Raw genomic sequence first — 15218 nt, 5'->3', positions numbered from 1 at the left:
TTGAAAAGAAAAAGAAAACCTGTTTCCGTGATTTGTACCAGTGACCATTTATAAGCCATGTCTGATTCACCAATTTCTTAAAACGGTGACATGTTTATGAAAGCGAAATTTTGTCAGCACAGAAGGGCATATATATAATTTTGTTCCATTGAACAGAATTTTCTTGATTTCGGCTCCTATGGCAAAACTAGTTGTCGTAGGCATAACAAACGTCTATCGGTAAAACACTTCAATTTTATGATCTTCATTTTATGAATTTTGCTTTGAATTCAGCATCTAGATCACTTAAAAACGATACGTTCTGTCCGACATAATGTATTGTGTGTCAGTATTTCATAATTCTCCTCCCAAAAACCAATCCTGCAAATGTCCTTGATAACTGCCTAAGACCTAGCATCAAAATGATACTATAATTCTAAGTAGATATTCCAATGTCTGCGTGATTCTAGGCTCATGCCAAGCTATGAATTGAAAAAAAATATAAAAGAAATACCGTTTTCAAAGGTACATTTTGATTGTTAAACTATAGGTATGGCGCAATATAACCAAACTCTTCTGCTTTATCACAGCTGTTGGAAGATATATGGACAAAGTCTAGGAAAAAAAAAAAAACGATACAAGCCAACAATCAGTTACGTTTACGATCTAGATTTATATCTTCCCGTGCTCTGATGGAAGCGTTAATGATGCCACAAGCTAATCATCATCTACGAGGGTGGGAATAATCATCATTCATCCCTCACACAGTTACCTCTCGCCATGATGTACCACGGTGGTCGGGGGTTAAATTGGGGAACTTTTATTCGAGAGGGAGAGATCAGTTTGATAATAGCAATCATCAAAATCTTCTTCCCCTGTATGGAACAGCACCCAACAATCACCAGACGTGTGAATGCCCAACTTCGGTAAATCTTAAATACAATGAACGACATGGCAAAGGAAAATACGTCCCAAACAAGGCCATCTCGGGCCATGCCCCACTATTGTACATTTTAAATACAGTGAACGACATGGCAAGGCAAATATGTCCCAAGCAAGGCCATCTCGGGCCAAAGAAGAATCACAGATGGCGGATTTTAATGTCTCCCTAAATGTTTGTTTACCTGAATTACAGGAAGGAATGATATATAGAGACAAAAGAAGGAAGGGAATGCCACCCGCAGCTTGGCTGTTGGAGGGGAAGCGGCATCATAACACGCAATCCTCGAGTGACTGGTCTCCACACACAAGCTGTGGGAAGCAGCGTGTGACGCGGGTCCCAACCTCAGGGGATGGAGGGAGACACATGCACACAGTTAACGAGGACAATGACCAAAATAATACCTAAAGGACAATAACCAAAATCATACCTAAAAGATTAAAGAAAGCGGCAACATTGCGGAGTGCGACAAGGGAAGGTTGTAAAGACTGATGATGACGGAAGCCTTTGATTCCACTGTAGTTCATGCCCAGGTGGAGGGTGAGCCATGTCTGAACACTGTAGGATGAGCCATGTCTGAACACTGGAGGGTGAGCCATGTCTGAACACTGTAGGATGAGCCATGTCTGAACACTGGAGGGTGAGCCATGTCTGAACACTGGAGGGTGAGCCATGTCTGAACACTGGAGGATGAGCCATGTCTAAACACTGGAGGGTGAGCCATGTCTGAACACTGGAGGGTGAGCCATGTCTGAACACTGGAGGATGAGCCATGTCTAAACACTGGAGGGTGAGCCATGTCTGAACACTGGAGGGTGAGCCATGTCTAAACACTGGAGGGTGAGCCATGTCTGAACACTGGAGGATGAGCCATGTCTGAACACTGGAGGGTGAGCCATGTCTAAACACTGGAGGGTGAGCCATGTCTGAACACTGGAGGGTGAGCCATGTCTGAACACTGGAGGGTGAGCCATGCGTAAACATTCACGTGACATCCATCATTATACCCAATACATATCGCCAGGTCACCTGAAGGAGGCTCAGGGTAGCGCACAATATATGTCTTAGTTGACATTTTCTAATATATACTTTGATCATGACACCAATATAACCAAGTATGAAGCAGCTCAGTAAATTACAAATCTCTTCTAGCCAAAGCAACAACGGAAGGGGTAAAGAATGTCAACCACTATATATATCGTTATCGCACTCGACCACATCAACATGTAGGTCTCCACCGTTCTACACCTCCTGCTCAGGTTAACTACATCAAATGAGCGAGAAATGGGGTAGTCGGTGCGTCTAGCTAATCCCACAGGTTTAGTGGAAAGCTTTCATTCCCTCAAGACTGAACGAATCAATATTAAAAACTCAATACACGCTCACGGCAATATCTCTCAAACAAGAACAACCCTTTTATGTTTTACCAAGTTCATGGGTTTCCAATAGCCCCATATATTTATATATGTATATATATATATATATATATATATATATATATATATATATATATATATATTATACTATTCGCCATTTCCCGTGGTTTTCAATATATATACTATTCGCCATTTCCCGTGGTTTTCAATTTCCACCGAGGCCTACTTTAACAAATAATGCGATAATTAATGCCATGATATATATATATATATATATATATATATATAATATATATATATATATATATATATATATATATATATATATATATATATATATATATATATATATATATATAGTAGTTGCTACTGCTTTCCAAATGCTTATCTTGTCTTGGTTGTGTTTCTTTGTTTTGAGAGTCCCGTTGTTGGAGAATATTGATCGGCAGGGCGGGTACCGCCTCCCGGCCGGGCCTGGCCAATGAGAACCATGGCCCAGGTGGCAGCTGGCCGCTCACTGGCTGACAGTTTCATCACTCGCTCCCTGGTTGGCTGGCACACACCCCACACACACACGGATTCCAAACACTATTTTTTTGGCTTTTATGGCGATTACTTTTCGGATAATTGATGCTCAGAACAATCCCAATTTTCATGTGAGACTTTCATAGGGGATGTACGAATGATAGTATAATGACATAAATGGTATCATAAAGGTAACGTACGAAAGAAATGAAAAATGATGATAACGTTGGCAAGAGAGGCCCTGGCCCGGCCAAAGAGGAACGCCACCGATAATATGCTTTACCAAAGACCCGCGTCCATGCCTGCCCATTACTTCATGGCCTTCACATACAATGTTATTTTTCCCCACTATACAAACATTCTTCAAAACATAAAAACAACTATAATGAATTACATTAAGGAGCATACTGGGATGAATATATGTAATTGCTCTACTTACCAATTCTCCAAATGTCTTCTTATGTTCATTACCCAACCAATCATATCTTTTCGGCAGCAACTGTGAAAATAGAAAAAATGTGAAAATTGGAAGTTGGGGTAGGGGGGGTCGAGTTAATGGGGGAGGGGGAGCAATAACCCCCCACCCCGATTGCCCCCCACTACCGGCATCTCAGTATGTACACAAAACCACGTGTTCCATCAGCTGACAGATACCACAACATCTGAAACCTACCTGATTTTCCTCTATTTCAGCTCTCAGGACCTGAAACGGGAGAAGATTTTGTCAGATCCAGCCAGTTTAAGGTCGGGTATTTCATTTCACATGGAAAATTACTTACCTCATATGCTTTCTTGCAAGGTCCAGCCGATAAATACTTAGCAATCAAATAGTAGAGTTCTGCAACAGAGAAAGATACTTCGTTAAACCGCGAAATTCACCTCTCTTTCATATAAAATTTCAAGCGTCTATTTCGCGATTAACTCACCAATTTCCAGGGCACTGTATTGTTTATTCACTGCACTATTACACCGTGAGGTTGACGGTACCACATCCATAGCAGAATGTACGAAAAAATCCGGAAAACCTTGGGTCACTCTGTTGTACTTGAAAGCTGCATTTTCGTGATGTCTCTCGCCGTTGGGGTGAGCTGGACCGTGGTACACCCAGGCCCCTACGTCACCAAGCCACGCGCTCTACTAACTAGTACCCAATTACATCTTTACTTCCCTCATTCTTCAGGTGTATTGCACAATGACGTAAAGCAGAATTCGATTTATAAGCTACTCATATGGAAAGACCTTTAGTAAAGCATGTGTGCAAATCCCGAAAAAAAGGTGAAAAATATGCGTACTTGGATATGTTACAGTTGAATTGTTTGCTGTCTTTTAATTTGGCGAGATTGAAATGAAAGCATCATTTCTTTCCCAAATTCTTTATTATGTGTGATTTGATTTCTTCATTTTTTGCATGAATATATAAACGTATAATATTCATAAATATCAGAAATTATATTGTGTTGATATAAAGCAAAAAGCCATGATTTTAAATGTCTTCAGATTGTGGGTGGTTGTAAGACTAGATTAACAATATAGCAACTTTTGCTAAATACATAAAAAATAAATAGTTTATTTACATAGATATTCTGCGGGTTAATTACTAATTTATATGTGTCCTCTAGGTACTGATATTAAGGAATTAAGCGATATAACAATAGATGGTGAGATATTGCATTTATAACTTTAAAAAGAAGCTATTGAGTTCAGTATATACCAATGAAGAAAAGTTTGCAAAGAATGTATAGTAACTAAGATAAGTACAACATATGAATGTTTACTGCATTTCAATTACATACAAAATTCAGAAAATTGCCTAATATTTATTAGTGATATATTAGCGAAAAAGTGCTAAGTTAGTGTTGATGAGAAGAGTAACTTGAGAGCGTATGTTACCTACACTCTTCCAGATTATTGCACCAAACAGAAAAAATAAGTGAGTTGTGTTAGTGAAGCTGTCATATTTAGTTGGAATTATTAAGCTAGAGTGATTCCAGTAAAACTGGCCTGACGGGCGCGTGTGGGAGGAGTGTTGGTGTGTATAACCCCACGTCAGCATGTTACTCTATCATTGGGCGGCATCTTTGACTACCACAGTCCGACGTTTACTCTCGTAATTTACTCTACCTTATTAATGGAATTATCCACCTGAGTTACCGATGAAGATTTGGTACAGTGTTAGAGCTATAGTTTTAGGTTGTCGAAATTCTAACTTGTGTAATGCCACTGACACGTCAACTATGTAGTTTAAGGGCACCATAGACCCCCCCTCCCCTCCTTATTGTTATGGGATTGGAAGAGAGTGATTCACAAGTAAGGCAGTATCGAGAGGAATTGACATAAAATATTCCACGTGTTAGAAATGGGGGTAAGACTCAAGAATGTTGACTCACGTTTTCCAGTTTAATAGTTATTATCAAGGAAATTGGTGTCAGGGGATTGCTTATAATGGTCTGGGTTGATATTATGAGGTTAGCCAATGAATTGTGAGCCTAGCACTTTCCTCCATCAATTTTCAAATTTTCAGAAAGAGGGCAGTGCGATGAAGTTCAGGGAAATCGTTGGGGTAAAGATATCCATAGTAAAGTTTCTGGTGTAAGTAATGCACTTGTAACACTTTCCTTAAATCTTTATGAAATAGTAAACGAACTGGAGACATATCTGCCATAAAACATTCACATGGCACTTCTGATTCTTTAGAGCTTTATTCAGCTCATATGTCAGTTTAGAAACTGAAGAAACTGTAATACACGAACTTCCTTGTAGAGTCTAGTATAAGTACCTATTTTAGTTTATTATATATGCATTCCGGTGATGCCATGCGTCATGATTGAATGCGACTGAATCAAAGTTTTCTAGATATAATGAGTTATGTCAGATTGATATATTGCTTTTGAAATTTGTCCCACATGGGGTCAGATTCCCATCAGAACTCACTGTTTCCCTTCCCAGCATACCAGATCAAGTTGTAAGTGAAGTAAATAATTTGATAATGAAATGTCTCTAATAGTGGAACCCACAAGCTATCCAAAGCATTAAAATAGGCAGGTTATCCTTATTCATATTTTCCATTTATATATTCCCTCATCCCACATTTTCCCCTCCATCATAACCCTACCAATAGAGATTTGTTAAATGTTGAAAGATCAGTTGTAAGAGTGGAAAAACAAAATCTAATGCTTTGAAATCACTATTTACAGTGATAACAAAGATGAGCAAAACAAACCATAATCATAATCATAGAAAATATACGTCCATAATCCTGAATTTTACTTAAATAGTGTGGAGTGCCATGAAAATTAGAGTAAGTGGGTGGGTTAACCATACAAAATGCATGTGATAATCAACATGATTCATCTAAACCCAAGCTGTCACTCCTGGCGGCCAAAATTTACCTTACTTTAGAAGTTGATTTAAAAAAATATTGTTTTGGTCACTACATTTCCTTGCTGGATGTTTCAAGCATTCTTCTTATATATATTTTTTTTTATTATACTTTGTCGCTGTCTCCCGCGTTTGCGAGGTAGCGCAAGGAAACAGACGAAAGAAATGGCCCAACCCACCCCCATACACATGTATATACATACACGTCCACACACGCAAATATACATACCTACACAGCTTTCCATGGTTTACCCCAGACGCTTCACATGCCCTGATTCAATCCACTGACAGCACGTCAACCCCGGTATACCACATCGCTCCAATTCACTCTATTCCTTGCCCTCCTTTCACCCTCCTGCATGTTCAGGCCCCGATCACACAAAATCTTTTTCACTCCATCTTTCCACCTCCAATTTGGTCTCCCACTTCTCCTTGTTCCCTCCACCTCCGACACATATATCCTCTTGGCCAATCTTTCCTCACTCATTCTCTCCATGTGCCCAAACCATTTCAAAACACCCTCTTCTGCTCTCTCAACCACGCTCTTTTTATTTCCACACATCTCTCTTACCCTTACGTTACTTACTCGATCAAACCACCTCACACCACACATTGTCCTCAAACATCTCATTTCCAGCACATCCACCCTCCTGCGCACAACTCTATCCATAGCCCACGCCTCGCAACCATACAACATTGTTGGAACCACTATTCCTTCAAACATACCCATTTTTGCTTTCCGAGATAATGTTCTCGACTTCCACACATTCTTCAAGGCTCCCACGATTTTCGCCCCCTCCCCCACCCTGTGATCCACTTCCGCTTCCATGGTTCCATCCGCTGCCAGATCCACTCCCAGATATCTAAAACACTTTACTTCCTCCAGTTTTTCTCCATTCAAACTTACCTCCCAGTTGACTTGACCCTCAACCCTACTGTAGCTAATAACCTTGCTCTTATTCACATTTACTCTTAACTTTCTTCTTTCACACATTTTACCAAACTCAGTCACCAGCTTCTGCAGTTTCTCACATGAATCAGCCACCAGCGCTGTATCATCAGCGAACAACAACTGACACTTCCCAAGCTCTCTCATCCCCAACAGACTTCATACTTGCCCCTCGTTCCAAAACTGTTGCATTCACCTCCCTAACAACCCCATCCATAAACAAATTAAACAACCATGGAGACATCACACACCCCTGCCGCAAACCTACCTTCACCGAGAACCAATCACTTTCCTCTCTTCCTACACGTACACATGCCTTACATCCTCGATAAAAACTTTTCACTGCTTCTAACAACTTGCCTCCCACACCATATATTCTTAATACCTTCCACAGAGCATCTCTATCAACTCTTATCATATGCTTTGCCTTCTCCAGATCCATAAATGCTACATGCAAATCCATTTGCTTTTCTAAGTATTTCTCACATACATTCCTCAAAGCAAACGCCTGATCCACACATCCTCTACCACTTATGAAACCACACTGCTCTTCCCCAATCTGATGCTCCGTACATGCCTTCACCCTCTCAATCAATACCCTCCCATATAATTTTTCAGGAATACTCAACAAACTTATACCTCTGTAATTTGAGCACTCACTCTTATCCCCTTTGCCTTTGTACAGTGGCACTATGCAAGCATTCCGCCAATCCTCAGGCACCTCACCATGAATCATACATACATTAAATAACCTTACCTACCAGTCAACAATATAGTAACCCCCTTTTTTGATAAATTCCACTGCAATACCATCCAAACCCACTGCCTTGCCGGCTTTCGTCTTCCGCAAAGCTTTTACTACCTCTTCTCTGTTTACCAAATCATTTTCCCTAACCCTCTAACTTTGCACACCACCTCGACAAAAACACCCTATATCTGCCACTCTATCATCAAACACATTCAGCAGACCTTCAAAATACTCACTCCATCTCCATCTCACTACTTGTTATCACCTCCCCATTAGCCCCCTTCACTGAAGTTCCCATTTGCTCTCTTGTCTTACGCACTTTATTTACCTCCTTCCAAAATATCTTTTTATTCTCCCTAAAATTCACTGATACTCTCTCACCCCAACTCTCATTTGCCCTCTTTTTCACCTCTTGCACCTTTCTCTTGACCTCCTGCCTCTTACATCTCCCATTCATTTGCATTTTTTCCCTGCAAAAATCGTCCAAATGCCTCTCTCTTCTCTTTCACTAATAATCTTACTTCTTCATCCCACCACTCATTACCCTCTCTGATCTGCCCACCTCCCATGCTTCTCATGCCACAAGCATCTTTTGCACAAGCCATCACCGCTTCCCCAAATACATCCCATTCCTCCCCCACTCCCCTTACGTCCTTTGTTCTCACTTTTTTCCATTCCGCACTCAGTCTCTCCTGGTACTTCCTCACACAAGTCTCCTTCCCAAGCTCACTTACTCTCACCACTCTCTTCACCCCAACATTCTCTCTTCTTTTATACAGGGGATAGGGGAGAAAGAATACTTCCCACACATTCCTCATGTGTCGTAGAAGGCGACTAAAGGGGACGGGAGCAGGGGGTTAGAAACCCAACCCTCCTTGTATTTTAACATTCTAAAAGGGGAAACAGAAGAAGGAGTCACATGGGGAGTGCTCATCCTCCTTGAAGGGGTGTCTAAATGTGTGTGGATGTAAACAAGATGAGAAAAAAGGAGTGATAGGTAGTATGTTTGAGGAAAGGAACCTGGATGTTTTGGCTCTGAGTGAAACGAAGCTCAAGGGTAAAGGGGAAGAGTGGTTTGGGAATGTCCTGGGAATAAAGTCAGGGGTTAGTGAGAGGACAAGAGCAAGGAAAGGAGTAGCACTAGTCCTGAAACAGGAGTGATGGTAGTATGTGATAGAGTGTAAGAAAGTAAACTCTAGATTGATATGGGTAAAACTGAAAGTTGATGGAGAGAGATGGGTGATTATTGGTGCATATGCACCTGGGCATGAGAAGAAAGATCATGAGAGGCAAGTGTTTTGGGAGCAGCTGAAGTGTTTAGTGGTTTTGATGCATGAGACCGGGTTATAGTGATGGGTGATTTGAATTCAAAAGTGAGTAATGTGGCAGTTGAGGGAATAATTGGTATACATGGGGTGTTCAGTGTTGTAAATGGAAATGGTGAAGAGCTTGTAGATTTATATGCTGAAAAAGGACTGGTGATTGGGAATGCCTGGTTTAAAAAGAGAGATATATATAAGTATACGTATGTAAGTAGGAGAGATGGCCAGAGAGCGTAATTGGATTACGTGTTAATTGATAGGCGTGCAAAAGAGGGACTTTTGAATGTTAATGTGCTGAGAGGTGCAACTGGAGGGATGTCTGATCATTATCTTGTGGAGATGAAGGTGAAGATTTGTAGAGGTTTTCAGAAGAGAAGAGAGAATGTTAGGGTGAAGAGAGTGGTGAGAGTAAGTGAGCTTGGGAAGGAGACTTGTGTGAGGAAGTACTAGGAGAGACTGAGTACAAAATGGAAAAAGGTGAGAACAAAGGACATAAGGGGAGTGGGGGAGGAATGGGATGCATTTAGGGAAGCAGTGATGGCTTGCGCAGAAGATGCTTGTGGCATGAGAAGAGTGGGAGGTGGGTTGATTAGAAAGGGTAGTGAGTGGTGGGATGAAGAGGTAAGATTGTTAGTGAAAGAGAAGCGAGAGAGGCATTTGTACGATTTTTGCAGGGAAAAAATGCAAATGAGTGGGAGATGTATAAAAGAAAGAGGCAGGAGGTCAAGAGAAAGATGCAAGAGGTGAAAAAGAGGGCAAATGAGAGTTGGGGTGAGAGAGTATCATTAAATTTTAGGGAGGAAAAAAAGATATTTTGGAAGGAGGTAAATAAAGTGCATAAGACAAGAGAGCAAATGGGAACTTCAGTGAAGGGGGCTAATGGGGAGGTGATAACAAGTAGTGGTGATGTGAGAAGGAGATGGAGTGAGTATTTTGAAGTTTTGTTGAATGTGTTTGATTATAGAGTGGCAGATATAGGGTGTTTTGGTTGAGGTGGTGTGCAAAGTGAGAGGGTTAGGGAAAATGATGTGGTAAACAGAGAAGAGGTAGTAAAAGCTTTGCGGAAGATGAAAGCCGGCAAGGCAGTGGGTTTGGATGGTATTGCAGTGGAATTTATAAAAAAAAGAGGGTGACTGTGTTGTTGACTGGTAGGTAAGGTTATTTGATGTATGTATGATTCATGGTGAGGTGCCTGAGGATTGGCGGAATGCTTACATAGTGCCATTGCACAAAGGCAAAGGGGACAAAGGTGAGTCCTCAGATTACAGAGGTATAAGTTTGTTGAGTATTCCTGGTAAATTATATGGGAGGGTATTGATTGAGAGGGTGAAGGCATGTACAGAGCATCAGATTGGGGAAGAGCAGTGTGGTTTCAGGAGTGGTAGAGGATGTGTGGATCAGGTGTTTGCTTTGAGGAATGTATGTGAGAAATACTTAAAAAAGCAAATGGATTTGCATGTAGCATTTATGGATCTGGAGAAGGCAAGGCATATGATAGAGTTGATAGAGATGCTCTGTGGAAGGTATTAAGAATATATGGTGTGGGAGGCAAGTTGTTAGAAGCAGTGAAAGTTTTTATTGAGGATGTAAGGCATGTGTACGTGTAGGAAAAGAGGAAAGTGATTGGTTCTCAGTGAATGTAGGTTTGCGGCAGGGGTGTGTGATGTCTCCATGGTTGTTTAATTTGTTTATGGATGGGATTGTTAGGGAGGTGAATGCAAGAGTTTTGGAAAGAGGGGCAAGTATGCAGTCTGTTGTGGATGAGAGAGCCTGGGAAGTGAGTCAGTTGTTGTTCGCTGATGATACAGCTCTGGTGGCTGATTCAAGTGAGAAACTGCGGAAGCTGGTGACTGAGTTTGGTAAAGTGTGTGAAAAAAGAAAGTTGAGAGTAAATGTGAATAAGAGCAAGGTTATTAGGTACAGTAGGGTTGAGGGTCAAGTCAGTTGGGAAGTAAGTTTGAATGGAGAAAAACTGGAGGAAGTGAAGTGTTTTAGATATCTGGGAGTGGATTTGGCAGCGGATGGAACCATGGAAGCAGAAGTGAATCATAGGGTGGGCGAGGGGGCGAAAATTCTGGGAGCCTTGAAGAATGTGTGGAAGTCGAGAACATTATCTCGGAAAGCAAAAATGGGTATGTTTGAAGGAATAGTGGTTCCAACAATGTTGTATGGTTGCGTGGCGTGGGCTATGGATAGAGTTGTGCGCAGGAGGATGGATGTGCTGGAAATAAGATGTTTGAGGACAATATGTGGTATGAGGTGGTTTGATCGAGTAAGCAATGTAAGAGTAAGAGAGATGTGTGGAAATAAAAAGAGTGTGGTTGAGAGAGCAGAAGAGGGTGTTTTGAAATGGTTTGATCACATGGAGAGAATGAGTGAGGAAAGATTGACCAAGAGGATATATGTGTCGGAGGTGGAGGGAACGAGGAGAAGTGGGAGACCAAATTGGAGGTGGAAAGATGGAGTGAAAAAGATTTTGAGTGATCGGGGCCTGAACATGCAGGAGGGTGAAAGGCAGGCAAGGAATAGAGTGAATTGGATCGATGTGGTATACCGGGGTCGACGTGCTGTCGATGGATTGAATCAGGGCATGTGAAGCGTCTGGGGTAAACCATGGAAAGTTGTGTGGGGCCTGGATGTGGAAAGGGAGCTGTGGTGTCGGGCATTATTGCATGACAGCTGGAGACTGAGTGCGAGCGAATGGGGCCTTTGTTGTCTTTTCCTGGCGCTGCCTCGCACACATGAGGGGGGAGGGATGTTATTCCATGTGTGGTGGGGTGGCGTTGGGGGTGAGTAGGGGCAGACTGTGTGCTTTGTGTGCATGTGTGTATATGTGTGTGTCTGTGTGTGTATATATATGTGTGTACGTTGGGATGTGTGGGTGTGTAAGTTTGCATGTGTGGACGTGTGTGTGTGTGCATGTGTGTGGTGGTGGGTTGGGCCTTTTCTTTCGTCTGTTTCCTTGCGCTACCTCGCAGGCGCGGAAGACAGTGACAAAGCAAAATATAATAAATATATATTCCCTCAGAGGCCCAGTCCTCTGTTCTTAACGCTACCTCGCTGAGGCGGGAAATGGCGAATAATATGAAAGAAAGAAAAGATATATATATGTATATATATATATATATATAAGAGTAAGTGTGAATAAGAGCAAGGTTATTAGGTACAGTAGGGTTGAGGGTCAAGTCAATTGGGAGGTAAGTTTGAATGGAGAAAAACTGGAGGAAGTAAAGTGTTTTAGATATCAGGGAGTGGATCTGGCAGCGGATGGAACCATGGAAGCGGAAGTGGATCATAGGGTGGGGGAGGGGGCGAAAATCGTGGGAGCCTTGAAGAATGTGTGGAAGTCGAGAAAATTATCTCGGAAAGCAAAAATGGGTATGTTTGAAGGAATAGTGGTTCCAACAATGTTGTATGGTTGCAAGGCGTGGGCTATGGATAGAGTTGTGCGGAGGAGGGTGGATGTGCTGGAAATGAGATGTTTGAGGACAATGTGTGGTGTGAGGTGGTTTGATCGAGTAAGTAACGTAAGGGTAAGAGAGATGTGTGGAAATAAAAAGAGCGTGGTTGAGAGAGCAGAAGAGGGTGTTTTGAAATGGTTTGGGCACATGGAGAGAATGAGTAAGGAAAGATTGACCAAGAGGATATATGTGTCGGAGGTGGAGGGAACGAGAAGTGGGAGACCAAATTGGAGGTGGAAAGATGGAGTGAAAAAGATTTTGTGTGATCGGGGCCTGAACATGCAGGAGGGTGAAAGGAGGGCAAGGAATAGAGTGAATTGGATCGATGTGGTATACCGGGGTTGACGTGCTGTCAGTGGATTGAATCAGGGCATGTGAAGCGTCTGGGGTAAACCATGGAAAGCTGTGTAGGTATGTATATTTGCGTGTGTGGACGTGTATGTATATACATGTGTATGGGGGTGGGTTGGGCCATTTCTTTCATTAGTTTCCTTGCGCTACCTCGCAAACGCGGGAGACAGCGACAAAGCAAAAAAAATATATATATATATATATATATATATATATATATATATATATATATATATATATATATATATATATGGATTTGTATGTAGCATTTATGGATCTGGAGAAGGCATATGATAGAGTTGATAGAGATGCTCTGTGGAAGGTATTAAGAATATATGGTGTGGGAGGAAAGTTGTTAGAAGCAGTGAAAAGTTTTTATCGAGGATGTAAGGCATGTGTACGTGTAGGAAGAGAGGAAAGTGATTGGTTCTCAGTGAATGTAGGTTTGCGGCAGGGGTGTGTGATGTCTCCATGGTTGTTTGATTTGTTTATGGATGGGGTTGTTAGGGAGGTAAATGCAAGAGTTTTGGAAAGAGGGGCAAGTATGAAGTCTGTTGGGAATGAGAGAGCTTGGGAAGTGAGTCAGTTGTTGTTCGCTGATGATACAGCGCTGGTGGCTGATTCATGTGAGAAACTGCAGAAGCTGGTGACTGAGTTTGGTAAAGTGTGTGGAAGAAGAAAGTTAAGAGTAAATGTGAATAAGAGCAAGGTTATTAGGTACAGTAGGGTTGAGGGTCAAGTCAATTGGGAGGTGAGTTTGAATGGAGAAAAACTGGAGGAAGTGAAGTGTTTTAGATATCTGGGAGTGGATCTGGCAGCGGATGGAACCATGGAAGCGGAAGTGGATCATAGGGTGGGGGAGGGGGCGAAAATTCTGGGGGCCTTGAAGAATGTGTGGAAGTCGAGAACATTATCTCGGAAAGCAAAAATGGGTATGTTTGAAGGAATAGTGGTTCCAACAATGTCGTATGGTTGTGAGGCGTGGGCTATGGATAGAGTTGTGCGCAGGAGGATGGATGTGCTGGAAATGAGATGCTTGAGGACAATGTGTGGTGTGAGGTGGTTTGATCGAGTGAATAACCTAAGGGTAAGAGAGATGTGTGGAAATAAAAAGAGCGTGGTTGAGAGAGCAGAAGAGGGTGTTTTGAAGTGGTTTGGGCACATGGAGAGGATGAGTGAGGAAAGATTGACCAAGAGGATATATGTGTCGGAGGTGGAGGGAGCAAGGAGAAGAGGGAGACCAAATTGGAGGTGGAAAGATGGAGTGAAAAAGATTTTGTGTGATCGGGGCCTGAACATGCAGGAGGGTGAAAGGAGGGCAAGGAATAGAGTGGATTGGAGCGATGTGGTATACCGGGGTTGACGTGCTGTCAGTGGATTGAATCAAGGCATGTGAAGCGTCTGGGGTAAACCTTGGAAAGCTGTGTAGGTATGTATATTTGCATGTGTGGACGTATGTATATACATGTGTATGGGGGGGGGGTTGGGCCATTTCTTTCGTCTGTTTCCTTGCGCTACCTCGCAAACGCGGGAGACAGCGACAAAGTATAAAAAAAAAGAAAAAATTTAAAATATATATATTATATATATATAATATATTTTATATATATATTTTTTTTTTTTTGCTTTGTCGCTGTCTCCCGCGTTTGCAGGTAGCGCAAGGATAGGGGAGAAAGAATACTTCCCACGTATTCCCTGCGTGTCGTAGAAGGCGACTAAAAGAGAAGGGAGCGGGGGGCTGGAAATCCTCCCTCTCGTTTTTTTTTTAATTTTCCAAAAGAGGAAAAGGGACCGGGGGTTTTTTTTGGGGGGGGGGTTTTTTTTTTTTAAAAAAAAGGGGGGGGGTGAAAAATTTTTGGGGGGGGCCCCCCAAAGGGGGGGCCCCGGGGAAAAGGGAAATTAAAAAAAAAAATTTTTTTTTTTAAAAATTTTTTAAAAAAAAGCGTCTAGAGGATGTGTGGATCAGGTGTTTGCTTTGAGGAAGTATGTGAGAAATACTTAAAAAAGCAAATGGATTTGCATGTAGCATTTATGGATTCTGGAGAAGGGCAAGTATGATAGAGTTGATAGAGATGCTCTGTGGAAGGTATTAAGAATATATGGTGTGGGAGGCAAGTTGTTAAAAGCAGTAAAAAGTTTTTATTGAGGATGTAAGGCATGTGTAGTGTGGGGAAAAGAGGGAAAGTGAT

At 41.9% G+C, this 15218-nt stretch overlaps 2 protein-coding genes across 6 annotated transcripts in view; one reads left to right on the top strand and one right to left on the bottom strand.

The window, feature by feature from the left end:
• The window catches only part of BRWD3 (bromodomain and WD repeat-containing protein), a 385638-nt gene extending 381720 nt beyond the window's left edge, over positions 1–3918 (bottom strand). Inside the window, exons 1-4 of one of the 3 annotated variants that reach the window (XM_071688832.1) lie at positions 3747–3918; positions 3600–3658; positions 3494–3523; positions 3260–3319 (exon numbers count right to left, since the gene is read on the bottom strand). In XM_071688832.1, the coding sequence (XP_071544933.1) occupies positions 3260–3319; positions 3494–3523; positions 3600–3658; positions 3747–3816 (219 nt within the window). In that variant the 5' untranslated portion in view covers positions 3817–3918. The remainder of the gene's footprint in view (positions 1–3259; positions 3320–3493; positions 3524–3599; positions 3659–3746) is intronic. The other 2 variants (XM_071688831.1, XM_071688833.1) reach the window with 2 other exon arrangements.
• Positions 3546–15218, top strand: part of Dhdds (Dehydrodolichyl diphosphate synthase subunit) — a 44486-nt gene continuing 32813 nt past the window's right edge. The window contains exon 1 of one of the 3 annotated variants that reach the window (XM_071688839.1): positions 3546–3564. The gene's annotated coding sequence lies outside the window, so the exon portion shown is untranslated. Of the gene's footprint in view, positions 3565–4610; positions 4751–4882; positions 4928–15218 lie in introns of those variants that run through there. The other 2 variants (XM_071688838.1, XM_071688840.1) reach the window with 2 other exon arrangements.

The sequence above is a fragment of the Panulirus ornatus genome, chromosome 46, assembly GCF_036320965.1.
Source record: "Panulirus ornatus isolate Po-2019 chromosome 46, ASM3632096v1, whole genome shotgun sequence".
In the NCBI taxonomy this organism is placed as follows: domain Eukaryota; kingdom Metazoa; phylum Arthropoda; class Malacostraca; order Decapoda; family Palinuridae; genus Panulirus; species Panulirus ornatus.
This window is presented reverse-complemented; position numbering and strand designations above follow the sequence as displayed.